The 22328-nt window shown below is 46.1% G+C and overlaps 1 protein-coding gene across 2 annotated transcripts; it reads right to left on the reverse strand.

Annotated features, from left to right (window-relative positions):
• Positions 1-2208: 2208 nt before the first annotated feature.
• On the reverse strand, positions 2209-22053 carry LOC311125407 (DDB1- and CUL4-associated factor 15-like). 2 transcript variants are annotated; one of them, XM_084199451.1, is made up of 13 exons: positions 21924-22053; positions 20987-21084; positions 18113-18251; positions 17721-17827; positions 17208-17350; positions 14886-15047; positions 12811-13416; positions 12530-12621; positions 12107-12229; positions 9255-9337; positions 8515-8619; positions 8311-8426; positions 2209-3610 (listed from the first exon to the last, which is right to left on the reverse strand). In XM_084199451.1, exons 1-13 carry the CDS (start codon positions 22014-22016, stop codon positions 3555-3557), a joined length of 1923 nt encoding a protein of 640 aa, XP_084055577.1. In that variant the 5' UTR covers positions 22017-22053; the 3' UTR covers positions 2209-3554. The 2 variants fall into 2 exon arrangements, with proteins under 2 accessions (XP_084055577.1, XP_084055578.1); XM_084199452.1 differs by having other exon boundaries at positions 12811-13413; positions 21924-22022.
• Positions 22054-22328: the final 275 nt, after the last annotated feature.

Genomic DNA, 22328 nt, shown 5'->3' on the forward strand with positions numbered 1-22328 from the left:
GTAACCCCTTCACTAGACACACTAGTCCTTCATTGTGACATAAGAGACATTAACCCCTTCACTAGACACACTAGTCCTTCATTGTGACATAAGAGACAGTAACCCCTTCACTAGACACACTAGTCCTTCATTGTGACATAAGAGACAGTAACACCTTCACTACACACTAGTCCTTCATTGTGACATAAGAGACAGTAACCCCTTCACTAGACACACTAGTCCTTCATTGTGACATAAGAGACAGTAACCTCTTCACTAAACACACTAGTCCTTCATTGTGACATAAGAGACATTAACCCCTTCACTAAACACACTAGTCTGGGGTAACGGTCTGTTTCAGATTTTACCAATTTATCTTATCCCACCAATTAACATTACCCCTAGTTTGGCAACTTGTTGTTGTTGGATGCATAAACAGTCTTGTACCAACACAGTGGCCGAGATTCAATCCGAAGTGTATTGTAGCACGCTTGACATTTTAAAGGTAATTTCCGATTGAGCTGACATGCAACGTTTACCGTGAATGCAGTCTCCGCGAACACATCAGGGGGCATTGCCTTTAAAAGGGGCATTGTCAACATTAAGTCTACAATGTACCTCGGATGAATCCCGACCTATATGTCACTGTTAACAGCGGTCTATACTATACCTCAGATTGAATCTAGACCTATATGTCAGTCAACCTGCATGCCTATAATCATCTCTGTCCTCACCTTCTCACCCACTGTCCTAACTGCCATAGAACCCGAGAGAAGGGGAGAGAGATTTACTGCGTTTGCCTCAAGCCAGGTGTAGAGTTGTTACACCGGTCTGTTTTTAGGGCCTGATGATGTTCATGATGACCTCTTAAATAACCACTTCTCACAGAGTTTTCCAAATGGCATCCTATTGGTACTTAAACAGGGCACCGTTTAGGAAGGAGCCTCAAAGATTGAGTATGAATATGTTAATAGCCCTCCATCAAATGAGACTGAAGGTGTCTTGATATGAATTGATCAATATCGATCAATCAGACGCTGTAACAGTAGTAACCTGATGTATAACACAGACCTCTAGTTTAGAGGGTGGGGTGTATAGGTCGATACAGTGCAGCATTTAGAAAGAACATTTATTGTATTTTATTTTTTTATTTGGCCAACTAAGAGATTACCTGTGCCTTGTGGTGCTAGACAAAGCTTGTGTTTGCATCCCAAATGGCACCCTATTCCCTATATAGTGCACTTTCCTTTCCCTGTGGGCCCTATAGTGCCCTATATAGGGAATAGGGTGCCATTTGGAATTAGATATCAGATTTATAAATTAAAGTGTTTCTAAACTTGTCTGCGGACTTGTACAATCTGACATTTGTTCGTAACTCTTTGGGAATGTATTGTTATTAAAGTGTTTATAAGGAGTTATAGCAGGCATATGTAGGGTCGTGGAATAGAGGGGGCAGCCATAATGCATCCTGTATATATCACATTCGTTTGTCCATCCATCCTCATCCATCATTCATCCACAAACAGTAAAGTGATATCTCACCAGCGGTCTACAGACCTTCACAGAAACATCGCTAATCTGTGATTGGGCCACAAGGTCAGAACTCACATGACCAATCAGGTTGGCAGATGACAATGCAAGAGCACATGCAACATTGTATCCATGGCAACCCTAACTGCCAGCTCGCTGAATCAGCAAAAAGTCAACTATAGTAAACAAAAAAAGCTATTTAGTACAGATAAGTGAATGTGTAATATATATCTATAGAAATATTAGTAAATATAGATATCGTGTCACTTTAGTGAACTTTTAGTGACTATCATATATTTATTGTACTCCTTGAACCATTATGGCCTTATTTCAACAGTATGTGTAGCATATTTTGATGTACTATCCAGAGTATTTAGCTACTGTATTACTATTGTACAATCACATAAGATATCTAGTATACGTTTTGGAGACCTTTGTATTGAATCCCTGTGACGAGTTTGTAGTTTTATTATCAGTACCCAGTGAGCAGGAGATGTTAAAGAGGTCTTTTCAACATCTTGTGCTCATAGTTGTTGCACCATAAAGACATGATACCAGCCCACCTTTAGCCATTAAATGGAAAATATACATACTTTACAAATGTTTCCCTCTTCTCACACACACAATCTCTTAAAACTTTTTTAAAAAGTGTTGTTCTTCACACACACACACAGGAAACAGACAACCCCACGCAAGACAAATCTTTCAATTATTTATTTTTATCAAAAATATTCAAGTGAACCATGCTCTCTGTCCAGTCTGTTAAAGATACAGCCAGATAATAACAGGCTGCTAAACTCCATCTCCCATAAGCCTCTGCTCCATCTAGGGTTGCAAAATTCCTGTAACTTTCCTAAAAAGATTCCTGGGATGAGGGAATAAGCAGTAAATCTGGAATCCTCCAACCAGGATTTGTAGAAAACCTGGACATTTTGGGAAAGTTATCGGAATTTTGCAACCCTAACTCCATCACATACAAATACATTTATAAAGACAAGGGACCAATCTGAACTGACACCCTATTCCCTATGCAGTGCACTACTTTTGACCAAAGCCTATGAGAGCTTATGAGGCTCTGGACAAAACGTGGTGCACTACATAGGGAGCCATTTTGGACACAGAAAACAAGAACTCTGTCAACAGTAAAATAAGAGACAGATGAAGCTGCCCCTAGATACTGATCTGTGGTCAGTTTTAAAATGTCCCCCACTAATGGTTAGGATTGGGGGAGGGGAAGCTGATCCTAGATCTGTACTTAGGGGCAACGTCACTCCAGAGCGACAAATAACAGGATTGGTTCCAGTTCATATGTAGGTCTGGTTTAGAGGAGAGTCCTTTTAGGTTCTGAGAACACCAGCAGAATCTCGGAGGCATGAGGGCCACACAACTTCTCTCTACATACACATCTCTCTCTCTCTCTCTCGCACACACACAGGCATAAAACGGAAAATGATACCAAAGAAACTAAAAAAAAACACAGTAAAAACATCTTTGTTCAGTCCAGCTCCGGGTGCAAATGGTTCCATAATATAGTCCACAATTATCAAACAGAAGATGTGAAAAACACACAATGTTTCTTCCATCCTACAACATTACAGAGGCAGGTGCACAGATCCAAGTTGGCGACACGTAGTAAACTGAGTCATGACACCCTATTCCCTATATTAGGGCTGTTCAACTCTGACCCCACGAGGTCCGGAGCCTGCTGCTTTTCTGTTCTACCTGATCATTAATATCACACACCTGGTGTCCCAGTTCTAAATCAGTGGAACTGGCTTTGAGGTCCAGAGTTGAGTTTGAAGGCCCTATGTGGTGCACTACTTTTCACCACAGCCATAAGGGCTCCAGTCAAAAGTAGTGCACCACATATGGAATAGGGTGCCTTTTGAGACGCCCCCTTTCACTGTTACTGTAGCAGCTAACAGGTTGACTGTGTGCGAGTGTGAGTCGATGTGTGTGTGCGAGTGTCGGTGTGTGTGTCGACGTGTGTGTGTCTGTGTGTGACAGTCCGAGCCTCTGGTGTCAGGACACCCCTCTGTTGTCCCTCATAGTATGATCCAGGTACTCCGGTCGCTGTCAGCTAACACCTGTAGAGAGGAACCTAGACAGAAGAGAGGGGGACAAACATCACATTAGTTAACACCTGTAGAGAGGAACCTAGACAGAAGAGAGAGGGGGGGACAAACATCACATTAGTTAACACCTGTAGAGAGGAACCTAGACAGAAGAGAGAGGGGGACAAACATCACATTAGTTAACACCTGTAGAGAGGAACCTAGACAGAAGAGAGAGGGGGGGACAAACATCACATTAGTTAACACCTGTAGAGAGGAACCTAGACAGAAGAGAGAGGGGGACAAACATCACATTAGTTAACACCTGTAGAGAGGAACCTAGACAGAAGAGAGAGGGGGACAAACATCACATTAGTTAACAGAATAATAAGAGAGTTTGAAGTTGTCATTTACATAAAGATAGTGTGTCAGTCAGTCTTTTTTTATTTAACCCTTATTTTCCCAGGTCAGTTGACTGAGAACACATTCTCATTTACAGCAACAACCTGGGGAATAGTTACAGGGGAGAGGAGGGGGGATGAATGAGCCAATTGGAAGCTGGGGATGATTAGGTGGCCATGATGGTATGAGGGCCAGATTGGGGATTTAGCCACGACAGCGGGGTTAACACCCCTACTCTTACGATAAGTGCCATGGGATCTTTAGTGACCACAGTTTAACATCCCCTTTGAAAGACGGCACCCTACACAGAGCAATGTCCCCAATCACTGCCCTGGGGCATTGGGATATTTTTTTTTAGACCAGAGGAAACAGTGCAACACCATTTCCAGCAGCATCTAGTCTCCCATCCAGGGACCGAACAGGACCAACCCTGCTTAGCTTCAGAGACAAGCCAGCAGTGGGATGCAGGACCAACCCTGCTTAGCTTCAGAGGCAAGCCAGCAGTGGGATGCAGGACCAACCCTGCTTAGCTTCAGAGACAAGCCAGCAGTGGGATGCAGGACCAACCCTGCTTAGCTTCAGAGACAAGCCAGCAGTGGGATACAGGACCAACCCTGCTTAGCTTCAGAGACAAGCCAGCAGTGGGATGCAGGACCAACCCTGCTTAGCTTCAGAGGCAAGCCAGCAGTGGGATGCAGGACCAACCCTGCTTAGCTTCAGAGGCAAGCCAGCAGTGGGATGCAGGACCAACCCTGCTTAGCTTCAGAGGCAAGCCAGCAGTGGGATGCAGGACCAACCCTGCTTAGCTTCAGAGGCAAGCCAGCAGTGGGATGCAGGACCAACCCTGCTTAGCTTCAGAGACAAGCCAGCAGTGGGATGCAGGACCAACCCTGCTTAGCTTCAGAGGCAAGCCAGCAGTGGGATGCAGGACCAACCCTGCTTAGCTTCAGAGGCAAGCCAGCAGTGGGATGCAGGACCAACCCTGCTTAGCTTCAGAGGCAAGCCAGCAGTGGGATGCAGGACCAACCCTGCTTAGCTTCAGAGGCAAGCCAGCAGTGGGATGCAGGACCAACCCTGCTTAGCTTCAGAGGCAAGCCAGCAGTGGGATGCAGGACCAACCCTGCTTAGCTTCAGAGGCAAGCCAGCAGTGGGATGCAGGACCAACCCTGCTTAGCTTCAGAGACAAGCCAGCAGTGGGATGCAGGACCAACCCTGCTTAGCTTCAGAGGCAAGCCAGCAGTGGGATGCAGGACCAACCCTGCTTAGCTTCAGAGGCAAGCCAGCAGTGGGATGCAGGACCAACCCTGCTTAGCTTCAGAGGCAAGCCAGCAGTGGGATGCAGGACCAACCCTGCTTAGCTTCAGAGGCAAGCCAGCAGTGGGATGCAGGACCAACCCTGCTTAGCTTCAGAGGCAAGCCAGCAGTGGGATGCAGGACCAACCCTGCTTAGCTTCAGAGGCAAGCCAGCAGTGGGATGCTGGGTGTTATGCTGCTGGCCCATGTGTGAGTATAGAACACATTAAGGACACCTGCTCTTTCCATGACATAGGCTGACCAGGTGAAAGCTATGATCCCTTATTGATGTCACTTGTTAAATCCACTTCAATCAGTGTAGATGAAGGGGAGGAGACAGGTTAAAGAAGGATTTTTAAGCCTTGAGACAATTGAGACATGGATTGTGTATGTGTGCCATTCAGAGGGTGAATGGGCAAGACAAAAGATTTGTGCCTTTGAACGGGGTATGGTAATATTTGTACCTTTGAACGGGGTATGGTAGTAGGTGCCAGGCGCAGTGTAGAGTGTGGCAAGAGCCCCGTGTATCTCAGTTGGTAGAGCATGGTGCTTGCAACGCCAGGGTTGTGGGTTCGTTTCCCACGGGGGGCCAGTATGAAAATGTATGCACTCTAACTGTAAGTGGCTCTGGATAAGAGCGTCTGCTAAATGTAAAATGTAAGAATTGCAACACTGCTGGGTTTTACACGCTCAACAGTTTCCCCCGTGTGGATCAATAATGGTTCGCAACCCAAAGGACATCCAGCCAACTTGACACAACTGTGGGAAGCATTGGAGTCAACATGGGCCAGCATCCCTGTGGAACGCTTTCGACATCTTGTAGAGTCCATAACCCTGACAAATTGAGGCTGTTCTGAGGGCAAAAGGGGGTGCAACTGAATATTAGGAAGGTGTTCTTAATGTTTTGTACACTCATTGTATATACAGTGCCTTGCAAAAGTATTCATCCCCCTTGGCTTTTTTCCTATTTTGTTGCATTACAACCTGTAATTTACTTGGATTTCATGTAATGGACATACACAAAATAGTCCAAATTGGTGAAGTGAAATGAAAAAAATAACTTGTTTCAAAAAATTATACAAAATTAATAACGGAAAAGTGGTGTGTGCATATGTATTCACCCCCTTTGCTATGAAGCCCCTAAATAAGATCTGGTGCAACCAATCACCTTCAGAAGTCACATAGTTAGTTAAATAAAGTCCACCTGTGTGCAATCCAAGTGTTACAATCTGTCACATGATCTCAGTATATATATATACAGTGGGGAGAACAAGTATTTGATACACTGCAGGTTTTCCTACTTACAAAGCATGTAGAGGTCTGTAATTTTTATCATAGGTACACTTCAACTGTGAGAGACGGAATCTAAAACAAAAATCCAGAAAATCACATTGTATGATTTTTAAGTAATTAATTTGCATTTTATTGCATGACATAAGTATTTGATACATCAGAAAAGCAGAACTTAATATTTGGTACAGAAACCTTTGTTTGCAATTACAGTGATCATACGTTTCCTGTAGTTCTTGACCAGGTTTGCACATATTGCAGCAGGGATTTTGGCCCACTCCTCCATACAGACCTTCTCCAGATCCTTCAGGTTTCGGGGCTATCGCTGGGCAATACGGACTTTCAGCTCCCTCCAAAGATTTTCTATTGGGTTCAAGTCTGGAGACTGGCTAGGCCACTCCAGGACCTTGAGATGCTTCTTACGGAGCCACTCCTTAGTTGCCCTGGCTGTGTGTTTTGGGTAGTTGTCATGCTGGAAGACCCAGCCACGACCCATCTTCAGTGCTCTTACTGAGGGAAGGAGGTTGTTGGCCAAGATCTCGCGATACATGGCCCCATCCATCCTCCCCTCAATACGGTGCAATCGTCCTGTCTCCTTTTCAGAAAAGCATCCCCAAAGAATGATGTTTCCACCTCCATGCTTCACAGTTGGGATGGTGTTCTTGGGGTTGTACTCATCCTTCTTCTTCCTCCAAACACGGCGAGTGGAGTTTAGACCAAAAAACTATATTTTTGTCTCATCAGACCACATGACCTTCTCCCATTCCTCCTCTGGATCATCCAGATGGTCATTGGCAAACTTCAGCGTGGCCTGGACATGCGCTGGCTTGAGCAGGGGGACCTTGCGTGCGCTGCAGGATTTTAATCCATGACGGCGTAGTGTGTTACTAATGGTTTTCTTTGAGACTGTGGTCCCAGCTCTCTTCAGGTCATTGACCAGGTCCTGCCGTGTAGTTCTGGGCTGATCCCTCAGCTTCCTCATGATCATTGATGCCCCACGAGGTGAGATCTTGCATTGAGCCCCAGACCGAGGGTGATTGACCTTCATCTTGAACTTCTTCCATTTTCTAATAATTGTGCCAACAGTTGTTGCCTTCTCACCAAGCTGCTTGCCTATTGTCCTGTAGCCCATCCCAGCCTTGTGCAGGTCTACAATTTTATCCCTGATGTCCTTACACAGCTCTCTGGTCTTGGCCATTGTGGAGAAGTTGGAGTCTGTTTGATTGAGTGTGTGGACAGGTGTCTTTTATACAGGTAACGAGTTCAAACAGGTGCAGTTAATACAGGTAATGAGTGGAGAACAGGAGGGCTTCTTAAAGAAAAACTTGTGTGAGAGCCGGAATTCTTACTGGTTGGTAGGTGATCAAATACTTATGTCATGCAATAAAATGCAAATTAATTACTTAAAAATCATACAATGTGATTTTCTGGATTTTTGTTTTAGATTCCGTCTCTCACAGTTGAAGAACAGGTCAGGGACAAAGTTGTGGAGAAATACAGATCAGGGTTGGGTTATAAAAAAATATCTGAAACTTTACAAAGTATTGACTTTGGGGGGGTGAATAGTTATGCACGCTCAAGTTCTGTTTTTTTGTTTGTTTCACCCCCAAAAATATTTTGCATCTTCAAAGTGGTAGGCATGTTGTGTAAATCAAATGATACAAACCCCCCAAAAATCAATTTTAATTCCAGGTTGTAAGACAACAAAATAGGAAAAATGGCAAGGGGGGGTGAATACTTTCGCAAGCCAGGGTATGTGTACCTTTGTGCAGGGCCTCGTTGGTCATGCGGTTGATATAGCGAGAGCTGCTCTCTGGAACCAGCCACTTCATTACGGTGTTAACACAAGACTTCCTGTAGGAACTCCATACACTGCCACTAGAGGAGGGGAGAGAAGAGAAGAGATATGAAGAACAAGAGAGAGAGAAAGAAAGAGTGGTATGAAAAGAGAAAGAGAGAGTCTCACCTGGTCTGACCCTTGACCTCAGTGAGGTCACCAACCCCGACGGTGTGACACACTCCTGTGTTGAGGTCCCAGCTCACCTGCAGACTGGAGTGGTAGGTGTTGGGCCTGGAAGACAAGACAGAAAACTACCGTTTAGTGTGAGTGACAGACAGAGGTGTTTAAAACAGCACTCCTGACCCCAAAACAACCTCACCAGGTGATAAATAAATAAAATAAAAATCCCTCCTGTTTGTTTGTGTTGTGACTAAACTCATCTATTTACTTAGATTTGTGTGTATTGGGTATATGTTGTAAATTGTTAGATATTACTGCACTGTCGGAGCTAGAAGCACAAGCATTTCGCTACACCCGCAATAACATCTACTAAACACGTGTATGTGACCAATACAATTGTTTTCCTGGGATGGTCACCTGGTGAGGTGTTCGGAGGTCAGGAATGTTGTTTTGGATGATCAAGTTCCTCAGTTGAGCACCTGTATCTCAGAGCTGGAGTGCTGATCTAGGATCAGGCCCCCCCCCCCCATGTAATCTTATTTGTTGTGATCTAAAAGGCTAAACTGATCCTAGATCAGCACTTGATACATACGGTCCCGATTCCCTTTTTCGTTCAAGCTGGGATGAAGCGTGGAGGTGTGTGTGTAGTGTGTATAGGTGTGTGTGTGTGTGTAGTGTGTATAGGTGTGTGTGTATAGGTGTGTGTGTATGTGTAGTGTGTAGAGGTGTGTGTGTGGTGTAGTTACCTGCAGTGTTCCTCTTCAGGGTTGGAGAAGGCCAGCAGCAGCAGACCAATGTTGATCACCACCGTGTTAGTCTCCGGACACACCTGATACACACACACACACCATTACTGTCTGACACGATGTGAGTGTGTGTGCATGTAGAGTGTGTGTGTGCTCATGCGTATAGACTGTATATATATATATATATATATATATATATATACAAAAAAAGCATTAAACAAATAGCCACCCTTTGCCTTGACGACAGCTTTGCACACTCTTGGCATTCTCTCAACCAGCTTCATGAGGTAGTCACCTGGAATGCATTTCAATTAACAGGTGTGCCTTCTTAAAAGTTAATTTGTGGAATTTCTTTCCTTCTTAATGCGTTTGAGCCAATCAGTTGTGTTGTGACAAGGTAGGGGGTATACAGAAGATAGCCCTATTTGGTAAAAGACCAAGTCCATATTATGGCAAGAACAGCTCAAATAAGCCAAGAGAAACGACAGTCTATCATTACTTTAAGACATGAAGGTCAGTCAATCTGGAAAAAGTGAACTTTGAAAGTGTCTTCAAGTGCAGTCGCAAAAACCATCAAGCGCTATGATGAAACTGGCTCTCATGAGGACCACCACAGGAAAGGAAGACCCAGAGTTAGCTCTGCTGCAGAGGATAAGTTCATTAGTTACCAGCCTCAGAAATTGCAGCCCAAATAAGTGCTTCACAGAGTTCAAGTAACAGACACATCTCAACATTAAATGTTCAGAGGAGACTGGGTGTATCAGGCCTTCATGGTCAAATTGCTGCAAAGAAACCACTACTAAAGGACACCAATAAGAAGAAGAGACTTGCTTGGGCCAAGAAGCACAAGCAATGGACATTAGACCGGTGGAAATCTGTCTTTTGGTCTGGAGTCCAAATGGGAGATTTTTGGTTTCAACCACTGTGTCTTTGTGAGACTCGATGTGGGTGAACGGATGATCTCCGCATGTGTAATTCCCACCGTGAAGCATGGAGGTGGTGGTGTGATGGTGCTATGCTGGTGACACTGTCTGTGATATAGTTAGAATTCAAGGGACACTTAATCAGCATGGCTACCACAGCATTCTGCAGCGATACGCCATCCCATCTGGTTTGGGCTTAGTGGGACTATCATTTGTTTTTCAACAGGACAATGACCCAACACACCTCCAGGCTGTGTAAGGGCTATTTGACCAAGAAGGACAGTGATGGAGTGCTGCATCAGATGACCTGGCCTCCACAATCCCCCAACCTCAACCTAATTGAGATGGTTTGGGATGAGTTGGACCGCAGAGTGAAGGAAAAGCAGTCAACAAGTGCTCAGCATATGTGGGAACTCCTTCAAGACTGTTGGAAAAGCATTCCAGGTGAAGCTGGTTTTAGAGATTGCCAAGAGTGTGCAAAGCTGTCATCAAGGCAAAGGGTGGCTACTTTGAAGAATCTCAAATATAAAATATATTTTGATTTGTTTATGTTTAACACTTTTTTGGTAACTACATGATTCCATATGTGTTATTTCATAGTTTTGATGTCTTCACTATTATTCTACAATGTAGAAAATAGTAAAATTAAAGAAAAACCCTTGAATGAGTAGGTGTGTCCAAACTTTTGACTGGTACTGTATATATACAGTGTGTATGTGTGCACGCTTGTAGAGTGTGTGCAAGTGTCCGTAGATGCTCCTGTGTGTGTGAATGCATGCGTACAGTGTGTGTGTGTGTGTGTGTATGTGTCTATAGAGTGTGTCTCTATAGTGTGTGTGTGTGTGTGTGTGTGTGTGTGTGTGTGTGTGTGTGTATATAGTGCGTGAGTGTATATAGTGTGTGTGTGTGGGTCTCTATAGTGTGTGTGGGTCTCTATAGTGTGTCTAGTGTGTCTCTATAATGTGGGTCTATAGTGTGTGTGGGTCTCTATAGTGTGTGTTGGTCTCTATAGTGTGTGTGGGTCTCTATAGTGTGTGTGGGTCTCTATAGTGTGTGTGGGTCTCTATAGTGTGTGTGTCTACAGCGTGTGGGTCTATAGCGTGTGGGTCTACAGCGTGTGGGTCTACAGTGTGTGGGTCTATAGCGTGTGGGTCTATAGCGTGTGGGTCTATAGCGTGTGGGTCTACAGCGTGTGGGTCTACAGTGTGTGGGTCTACAGTGTGTGGGTCTACAGCGTGTGGGTCTACAGCGTGTGGGTCTACAGTGTGTGGGTCTATAGCGTGTGGGTCTACAGTGTGTGGGTCTATAGCGTGTGGGTCTACAGTGTGTGGGTCTATAGCGTGTGGGTCTATAGTGTGTGGGTCTACAGTGTGTGGGTCTACAGTGTGTGTGTGTCTATAGTGTGTGTTGGTCTCTATAGTGTGTGTGGGTCTCTATAGTGTGTGTGGGTCTCTATAGTGTGTGTGTGTCTACAGCGTGTGGGTCTATAGCGTGTGGGTCTACAGCGTGTGGGTCTACAGTGTGTGGGTCTATAGCGTGTGGGTCTATAGCGTGTGGGTCTATAGCGTGTGGGTCTACAGCGTGTGGGTCTACAGTGTGTGGGTCTACAGTGTGTGGGTCTACAGCGTGTGGGTCTACAGCGTGTGGGTCTACAGTGTGTGGGTCTATAGCGTGTGGGTCTACAGTGTGTGGGTCTATAGCGTGTGGGTCTACAGTGTGTGGGTCTACAGCGTGTGGGTCTACAGCGTGTGGGTCTACAGTGTGTGGGTCTATAGCGTGTGGGTCTATAGCGTGTGGGTCTACAGTGTGTGGGTCTACATCGTGTGGGTCTATAGCGTGTGGGTCTACAGTGTGTGGTTCTATAGTGTGTGGGTCTACAGTGTGTGGGTCTACAGTGTGTGTATGTCTAGTGTGTGTGTATGTATATACCTCCAGTATGACAACATCGTAGTCGTTGAAGGAGCAGAACTGAGGAGCCCAGCGGGCGTCGCTCCGGATCACCTCGTTGATCAGGTACTCAAAGTCCAGAGTCAACTGCTCCACACAAACAGTCTGTAGGTCAAACACACACTCACTTCAGCATGTTCAGGTTTACTGCACTTCTCCTTGACTTGGGCTCCTTCCAAATACTAAGTGAAGACAACAGGTCTAAATATGAACACACTCCGGCCCCGTCTCTCAGACAGACCTCTCTTTCATATTTCTCTCCTTATCGCCCTCTCTCCATTGGTAGCGCTGGATATATTTTTCTCTCTCTCACACACACACACACACACACACACACACACACACACACACACACACACACACACACACACACACACACACACACACACACACACACACACACACCTGTCCGTTGTGGGGCCCAGTGACCAGCTGTAGGTTGCGTCCCTTCAGGTCAGTCACAGTGAAGGGAAGCTGGACCTTCTCATCCTCATAACCTGGAGGGAGGGAGGGAGGGGAGAAAGAGAGGGAGGGAGGGAGTTTAGAGGGAAGCAGACATAGAAAGAAAGGAGGGTGAGAGAGGGGAAAAAGAGGGAGGGGTTTCAGCTTCCTAGTCACATGACCAAGCACATTGTGTGTTACATGTGAAAACATTTCTTCTTCTACAGTGTCTGTCTGTGTCTCACCTCCTGCATCCTGCTCTGGCGCCCCCGGCTGCGGCATGCGGTACTGCAAGCGTGTGTAGTTGACATATCCCGGCTCGCTGCAGCCTGCTTCCTGAGAAGACTGAGGAGTTGGGGGGGACGAGGAGGACGAGGAGGCAGGAGACATCACCGTGCCACACTGAACAGAGTCCTCCTGCAAAGGTCGCGACAAACTTTGGTTCCCAGCTGAAGCGGAAGTCTGTGGCGAGCTGGTCAGTTTATCCGTTTGTGTCTCCTCCCTCCGTTCTCTCTCCATGCTCACCCCTTCTCTCTCAGTCACGACGTTCCCCTCTCCCTCTTCCCTCCTCTCCGTTTTCCCTCTCCTCTCTCCTCCCTCGTTTTCCCTCCCTCCTCCCTGGGCACGTCTGAAGAGGTCGGCGGCAAACTCTCGCGCCCGGGCGGCGGCTTGTGATTGGCTAGGGGAGAGAGGGGCGGGGCTTGACTTGGCGGTTAGCGGGCGGCTGTTGGGAGACCCGTAAGAAGAAGAGGAGGAGGATGAAGAGGGCGATGGAGGGGGTTGATGTTCTGAGGTGGGGGCTGATGCTTTCTTTCTGAACAGGATCTGAGAAGACTGACCCTGCTCACCTGCTGACAACACAGGAGACAGGAGAGGAGACTGAGTAATATCACACAGGAGAGGAGACTTAGTAATACCACACAGGAGAGGAGACTTAGTAATACCACACAGGAGAGGACTTAGTAATATCACACAGGAGAGGAGACTTAGTAATACCACACAGGAGAGGACTTAGTAATATCACACAGGAGAGGAGACTTAGTAATATCACACAGGAGAGGAGACTTAGTAATACCACACAGGAGAGGACTTAGTAATATCACACAGGAGAGGAGACTTAGTAATACCACACAGGAGAGGACTTAGTAATATCACACAGGAGAGGAGACTTAGTAATACCACACAGGAGAGGACTTAGTAATACCACACAGGAGAGGAGACTTAGTAATACCACACAGGAGAGGACTTAGTAATACCACACAGGAGAGGACTTAGTAATACCACACAGGAGAGGACTTAGTAATACCACACAGGAGAGGACTTAGTAATACCACACAGGAGAGGACTTAGTAATACCACACAGGAGAGGAGACTGAGTAATACCACACAGGAGAGGAGACTGAGTAATACCACACAGGAGAGGACTTAGTAATACCACACAGGAGAGGACTTAGTAATATCACACAGGAGAGGACTTAGTAATATCACACAGGAGAGGAGACTTAGTAATATCACACAGGAGAGGACTTAGTAATATCACACAGGAGAGGAGACTTAGTAATACCACACAGGAGAGGACTTAGTAATACCACACAGGAGAGGACTTAGTAATACCACACAGGAGAGGACTTAGTAATACCACACAGGAGAGGACTTAGTAATACCACACAGGAGAGGACTTAGTAATACCACACAGGAGAGGACTTAGTAATACCACACAGGAGAGGACTTAGTAATACCACACAGGAGAGGAGACTGAGTAATATCACACAGGAGAGGACTTAATAATATCACACAGGAGAGGACTTAGTAATATCACACAGGAGAGGACTTAGTAATATCACACAGGAGAGGACTTAGTAATACCACACAGGAGAGGACTTAGTAATATCACACAGGAGAGGACTTAGTAATACCACACAGGAGAGGACTTAGTAATACCACACAGGAGAGGACTTAGTAATATCACACAGGAGAGGAGACTTAGTAATACCACACAGGAGAGGACTTAGTAATACCACACAGGAGAGGACTTAGTAATACCACACAGGAGAGGACTTAGTAATACCACACAGGAGAGGACTTAGTAATACCACACAGGAGAGGACTTAGTAATACCACACAGGAGAGGACTTAGTAATACCACACAGGAGAGGACTTAGTAATATCACACAGGAGAGGACTTAGTAATATCACACAGGAGAGGACTTAGTAATATCGAAAGAGAGGGAAAGAGAACGAGACAGAGAAAGAGCGAAGGGGTAGAGTGAAAGAAAAAAGGAAACTGAACCAGAGAGGTGAAGAGTGTGTTGTCTCCTACCTGGACAGAGGGACACAGAGCAGGCCACCAGGGAATAGGAGGTGTTGAGGAGGATGACCTGGTCTTTCTTCAGCTGGAAGGCAGGCTGGAAGGTGGGGAAGGGATAGACCACCTGGTACCGACTGTTCAACATATAGCCATGCTCCAGACACTCTCCACTACCTAGAGAGAGAGAGACTGTTCAACATATAGCCATGCTCCAGACACTCTCCACTACCTAGAGAGAGAGACTGTTCAACATATAGCCATGCTCCAGACACTCTCCACTACCTAGAGAGAGAGAGACTGTTCAATATATAGCCATGCTCCAGACACTCTCCACTACCTAGAGAGAGAGACTGTTCAACATATAGCCATGCTCCAGACACTCTCCACTACCTAGAGAGAGAGACTGTTCAACATATAGCCATGCTCCAGACACTCTCCACTACCTAGAGAGAGAGACTGTTCAACATATAGCCATGCTCCAGACACTCTCCACTACCTAGAGAGAGAGACTGTTCAACATATAGCCATGCTCCAGACACTCTCCACTACCTAGAGAGAGAGACTGTTCAACATATAGCCATGCTCCAGACACTCTCCACTACCTAGAGAGAGAGACTGTTCAACATATAGCCATGCTCCAGACACTCTCCACTACCTAGAGAGAGAGACTGTTCAACATATAGCCATGCTCCAGACACTCTCCACTACCTAGAGAGAGAGACTGTTCAACATATAGCCATGCTCCAGACACTCTCCACTACCTAGAGAGAGAGACTGTTCAACATATAGCCATGCTCCAGACACTCTCCACTACCTAGAGAGAGAGACTGTTCAACATATAGCCATGCTCCAGACACTCTCCACTACCTAGAGAGAGAGACTGTTCAACATATAGCCATGCTCCAGACACTCTCCACTACCTAGAGAGAGAGACTGTTCAACATATAGCCATGCTCCAGACACTCTCCACTACCTAGAGAGAGAGACTGTTCAACATATAGCCATGCTCCAGACACTCTCCACTACCTAGAGAGAGAGACTGTTCAACATATAGCCATGCTCCAGACACTCTCCACTACCTAGAGAGAGAGACTGTTCAACATATAGCCATGCTCCAGACACTCTCCACTACCTAGAGAGAGAGACTGTTCAACATATAGCCATGCTCCAGACACTCTCCACTACCTAGAGATAGAGACTGTTCAACATATAGCCATGCTCCAGACACTCTCCACTACCTAGAGAGAGAGACTGTTCAACATATAGCCATGCTCCAGACACTCTCCACTACCTAGAGAGAGAGACTGTTCAACATATAGCCATGCTCCAGACACTCTCCACTACCTAGAGAGAGAGACTGTTCAACATATAGCCATGCTCCAGACACTCTCCACTACCTAGAGAGAGACTGTTCAACATATAGCCATGCTCCAGACACTCTCCACTACCTAGAGAGAGAGACTGTTCAACATATAGCCATGCTCCAGACACTCTCCACTACCTAGAGAGAGACTGTTCAACATATAGCCATGCTCCAGACACTCTCCACTATCTAGAGAGAGAGACTGTTCAACATATAGCCATGCTCCAGACACTCTCCACTACCTAGAGAGAGAGACTGTTCAACATATAGCCATGCTCCAGACACTCTCCACTACCTAGAGAGAGAGACTGTTCAACATATAGCCATGCTCCAGACACTCTCCACTACCTAGAGAGAGAGACTGTTCAACATATAGCCATGCTCCAGACACTCTCCACTACCTAGAGAGAGAGACTGTTCAACATATAGCCATGCTCCAGACACTCTCCACTACCTAGAGAGAGAGACTGTTCAACATATAGCCATGCTCCAGACACTCTCCACTACCTAGAGAGAGACTGTTCAACATATAGCCATGCTCCAGACACTCTCCACTACCTAGAGAGAGAGAGAGAGACTGTTCAACATATAGCCATGCTCCAGACACTCTCCACTATCTCTAGAGAGAGTTTGTTCAACATATAGTCATGCTCCAGACAGAGAAAGTTTTTTAGAGGCACAAAGAAGGACAGAAAACGGTATAATGGTGTTTCCTAGGCTGCCATTAGGTTTGTCTGTGTGTATGGTAGCTAGAGAAGAAACATGTGTGTACCTGTGGTGTGGTATGGTAGAGGTGTTGGGGCAGCACCATGAGCAGGGTTTAGGATTGTGTGTGTGTGTATGTGTGTGTACCTGTGGTATGGTAGAGGTGTTGGGGCAGCACCATGAGCAGGGTTTAGGATTGTGTGTGTGTGTGTGTGTGTGTGTGTGTGTGTGTGTGTGTGTGTGTGTGTGTGTGTGTGTGCGTGTACCTGTGCGTATGGTAGAGGTGTTTGTAGGGCAGCACTGAGTGCAGGGTTTAGGAGGAGGCATGGAGGCGATGGTGATGTAGATATCTCTGTTGTTCTCATCACTCATCATCAGATTCATCAACACTGAGCTGGAGCTACGAGTACTGACAGATAGAGAGAGACAGAGAGTGGGGGGGGGGGGGGGGAGAGGGGAGGGAGAGAGAGGTATGGGAGGGAGAGAGAGATATGGGGAGAAGAGAGGGAGATATGGGGAGGGAGAGAGAGATATGGGGAGAAGAGAGAGGGATATGGGGAGGGAGAGAGAGAGGGATATGGGGAGAAGAGAGAGGGATATGGGGAGGGAGAGAGAGAGGGATATGGGGAGGGAGAGAGAGAGGGATATGGGGAGGGAGAGAGAGAGAGAGAGAGAGAGGAAGAGAAAAACAAGAAAATACAGAAATGTCCAGTCACCAGCTGATCTGATCACAGATATTATATTTACAAGACCAAATGCACGCCGGCTTTCTGTCTTACTTGAAGCCAAAGATGACGATCTTGGAGTGGTCGTTGGGCCACTCACACACTGTCAGGTAGAGATCACTGTAGATGTCCTCACCTGTAAACAGACGCACATGGTGCACCTGAGGGGGATGGAGAGAGAGAGAGAGAGAGAAAGAAAGAGATGATAAGTAAAGGAAGGGGATATCATATCCACCTCCTCACCATTGTAGCTTGTGTTACTGTTGACAGGCCAATCCAGCAACACATCATCCACCTTATAAATCCTATAAGGATGGCACTGTAGATCCCATCCTGGACGGTTTAGGCTACAGTCAGTCCATGTAGGTAGTCCATGCTCTGCTGGTCCACTGATCTTTAGGCCATACGGATGGCACTGTAGATGGTTCCCAGCCGGTCCAACCTACCTGTTTGAGTCTGCTGTGCAGGTTGAACTCCCACCAGTAGAGGTGGTAGGTGTAGAAGGAGAAGTCATCGTCCTCTCCACAGTCACTGGTGTAGGACAGCACGTAACGACCACACTTAGTGAACCCCAGGAAGATGTGTCTGGAACAACAGAGGAGGAGGGGTGTGAGAGAGTGGACACAAGGTGTGTGTGTGTTTCTCCCCCACCCCCTTGACACACTTAGTGAACCCCAGGAAGATGTGTCTGGAACAACAGAGGAGGAGGGGTGTGAGAGAGAGTGTTTCTCCCCCACCCCCTTGACACACTTAGTGAACCCCAGGAAGATGTGTCTGGAACAACAGAGGAGGAGGGGTGTGAGAGAGTGGACACAAGGTGTGTGTGGAGATGAGTGTGTTTCTCCCCCTCCCATCTCCCTCTCCAGCCCTCCTTCCTCCTCTTGACTACTCTCCTCTAACTCTTCCCTCTCTCATATATCTCTCTCCTCTCTCGGAATTTGCTGACACACATATATACAGTGCGTTCGGAAAGTATTCAGACCCTTTGACTTTTTCCACATCTTGTGGAAAAAGCCTCATTGTAAAAAAAATAATAATATTCCCTCATCAATCTATACACAATACCCCATAAATGTTTGCTAATTTATATAAAAAATAAAAAAAACATGTATTCAGACCCTTTACACGATTACAGCCCTGAGTCTTCTTGGGTATGACGCTACAAGCTTGGCACACCTGTATTTGGGGAGTTTCTCCCATTCTTATCTGCAGATCCTCTTAAGCTCTGTCAGGTTGGATGGGGAGCGTCGCTGCACAGCTATTTTCAGGTCTCTCCAGAGATGTTCGATCGGGTTCAAGTCCGGGCTCTGGCTGGGCCACTCAAGGACATTCAGAGACTTGTCCCGAAGCCACTCCTGCGTTGTCTTGGCTGTGTGCTTAGGGTCGTTGTCCTGTTGGAAGGTGAACCTTCGTCCCAGTCTGAGGTCCTGAGTGCACTGGAGGAGGTTTTCATCAAGGATATCTCTGTACTTTTCTCCCTTCATCTTTCCCTCGATCCTGACTAGTCTCCCAGTCCCTGCCGCTGAAAAACATCCCCACAGCATGATGCTGCCACCACCATGCTTCACCGTAGGGATGGTGCCAGGTTTCCTCCAGACATGACGCTTGGCATTCAGGCCAAAGAGTTCAATCTTGGTTTCATCATACTAGAGAATCTTGTTTCTCATGGTCTGAGAGTCCTTTAGGTGCCTTTTAGCAAACTCCAAGCGGGCTGTCATGTGCCTTTTAATGAGGAGTGGCTTCCGTCTGGCCACTCTACCATAAAGGCCTCATTGGTAGAGTGCTGCAGAGATGGTTGTCCTTCTGGAAGGTTCTCCCATCTCAACAGAGGAACTCTGTCAGAGTGACCATCGGGTTCTTGGTCACCTCCCTGACCAAGGCCCTTCTCCCCCGATTGCTTAGTTTGGCCGGGCGGCCAGCTCTAGGAAGAGTCTTGGTGGTTCCAAACTTCTTCCACTTAAGAATGATGGAGGCCACTGTGTTCCTGGGGACCTTCAATGCTGCAAAAACATTGTTTAACCCTTCCCCAGATTTGTGCCTCGACACAATCCTGTCTCAGAGCTCTACGGACAATTCCTTCGACCTCATGGCTTGGTTTTTGCTCTGACATGCACTGTCAACTGTGGGAACTTATATAGATAGGTGGGTGCCTTTCCAAATAATCTCAAGGATGATCAATGGAAACAGGATGCAACTGAGGTCAATTTCGAGTCTCATAGCAAATGGCCTGAATACTTATGTAAATAGGGTATTTCTGTTTTTTCTATTTTTTTTTATAAATTTGCAAACATTTATAAAAACCTGTTTCCGCTTTGTCTTTATGGGGTATTGTGTGTAGAGTGATGAGGGGAAAAAACTATTTAATCCATTTTAGAATAAGGCTGTAACGTATCAAAATGTGGAGTCAAGGGGTCTGAATACTTTCAGAATGCACTGTACATTGTTTTGTTCACAAGCTAGGTTGTTTTTCTGTTTGAGTTTCAACTGCTAGGGAAGAGAAGACAACGCTTCTACTAGTCAGGTTACAGCGCTACCACGGTACCCTCCCGCCCTTAAAGGGCCAGGTGAAAATGTTTGTCTCATCTGTGATATTTTGGTTAAAAGACTCGGGTCACAAAAAATGAAATTAAACAATACCACATTACTTCTTACTTACATGTATTGTTTTAGAAACATTACAAAGCATGCTCATCCGTTTTTTTTGTGTTTTGTTGGTGAAATGTATGGGGGGAATATTTTGGCTGGTGCCACTAGAGATCCTGGTTCGAATCCAGGCTCTGTCGTAGCCGGCCGCGACCGGGAGACCCATGGGGCGGCGCACAATTGGCCCAGCGTCGTCCAGGGTAGGGGAGGGAATGGCCGGCAGGGATGTAGCTCAGTTGGTAGAGCATGGCGTTTGCAACGCCAGGGTTGTGGGTTCGATTCCCACGGGGGGCCAGTATGAAACAATTAAAAAAATAATGTATGCACTAACCGTAAGTCGCTATGGATAAGCGTCTGCTAAATGACTAAAATGTTTTTAAAAATCGGAGTGATTTTTTAATCTACCTGCCACAGTGGCTGATGGACCAAAAAGTTAATTGTATGCACTGAGGACAGCACATAACGACCACACTTAGTGAACCCCAGGAAGATGTGCCTGGAACAACAGAGACGGGGAGGGGTGAGACGATAGATGTGTGTGTGGTGGAGGTTAATGAGTTTAGGGCAGCACTGAGAACAGGGTCTCTGTGTGTATGTATAAAGCATGAATAAGTATGAGGTAAGAGACAACACACACACTAAGAGAAAGACATACTCACTCTTTCATAAACACTCACCCTGCTCTGAGGAACTCCTCGCTGACTATGTTCTTCAGGGGAACACAGACACGCGGTGGTAGTTTCCTGAACAAGCGCTGAGAATACTGGCCTGACAGCTATAGGAGAGAGGACTAGGAAAGTTACTTTACAGTGGTCAATGTACCCAAAAAAGACCCTCCATTGAAATAGCTTGTTAGTCCAGGGGCCGTATGTACAACAGTCTCAGAGTAGATGAGCGGATTTAGGATCAGTTTAGCCTTTCAGATTACTTGAACAGGAGGGACCTCAGATCAGCACCTACTCTGAGATACTTGATACATACAGCACTCGGACTAGGCTTGGTCTGAGTCCAGGAAACCAGTCTTGACCACTCTACTACCTACCCACCCAGCAGTGTTCTTTCATCCTGGTCTCTGGTGTGTACGCTGGAGGGTTTTGTTCTAAATCAACATTAACACCTGATTTAACTAACTAATTAACGTTAGCTGAAACAAAGGCCAGCACTCTCCAGGACCAGAATTGAAAAACATCGCAACACATAGGCATCATGCCGTGCATAGCCATCTGAAACGGCCAGCGGCGACTGCACAGTAAATTTGCTTGTTGCGTTAGTGAATGCGAAATAAATAGTTAACGTTCGCTTGCTGTCTTACTGTTCGCTTCAACTTACACACGTTAGCTAGCTGGCTATGGATAGACGGTCAACTAGCTAGCAACATTCCCTCACACAATATATAAACCAGCCTGTTAATTTAGTTAATGATTATAGCTAGGTTTCGGCCAAATAATGCTTGCTAACAATGAGTCAGCCTGCTAGCTAACGTACTGTAGCAAGTTCGTGCTTAGAAACGTTAACGTTAGCTAGCTAGCATCCGCTGGGGCATTAACCCTGCAACTTCACATTCTTCGTCAGAGCTGTGCATTGTGCCATTCACTTGTCTAGTTTGTTGCATACCTTTCCACGGTTCAGGAGCTTGACGACATGTTCTTTATGTTTTCTCTGCGTTTGTTTGTTACCGTCCTTTTCTGATTTCGAGCTGGGCGCCATTTTCCGCCGTTGTGTTCACTACGCCCTGCCTACCATCTCGACCCATGGCCTTCCCATTGGTTCTCGATCACCGCGGGAGCAGTTCGATTGGCCGATATGAACATAAATCTAATCCGAAAACCAACTCTCCCAGCATTTGATTGGTTAGAGGGTTAACAATATGACTGTTTAGGTCCCAAATTAAGTTTCTAGAGGACAAAGTATATCAATATTGCTGAAACGAATACTTTAGATTGATTTTTTAAAAACAAATTCAAGTCCGAGTTAAGCCAACGTACAACAAAAACATACAAAACACCAAATAAGAAACAC

Source organism: Coregonus lavaretus (assembly GCF_964263955.1).
Source record: "Coregonus lavaretus genome assembly, contig: HAP1_SCAFFOLD_7650, whole genome shotgun sequence".
Taxonomy (NCBI): Eukaryota; Metazoa; Chordata; class Actinopteri; order Salmoniformes; family Salmonidae; genus Coregonus; species Coregonus lavaretus.

Bases quoted from the DNA above. Each gene is read 5' to 3' on its own strand.
- LOC311125407 (XM_084199451.1), bottom strand. From the start codon at position 22,016: ATGGCGCCCAGCTCGAAATCAGAAAAGGACGGTAACAAACAAACGCAG. The intron at 15,048-17,207 runs GTACACGCACAC...CTCTCTCTCTAG, and splicing joins CACCTCTACCATACGCACAG to GTAGTGGAGAGTGTCTGGAG. The intron at 8,620-9,254 runs GTAACTACACCA...CTTGTCTTCCAG, and splicing joins CCTGAAGAGGAACACTGCAG to GCCCAACACCTACCACTCCA.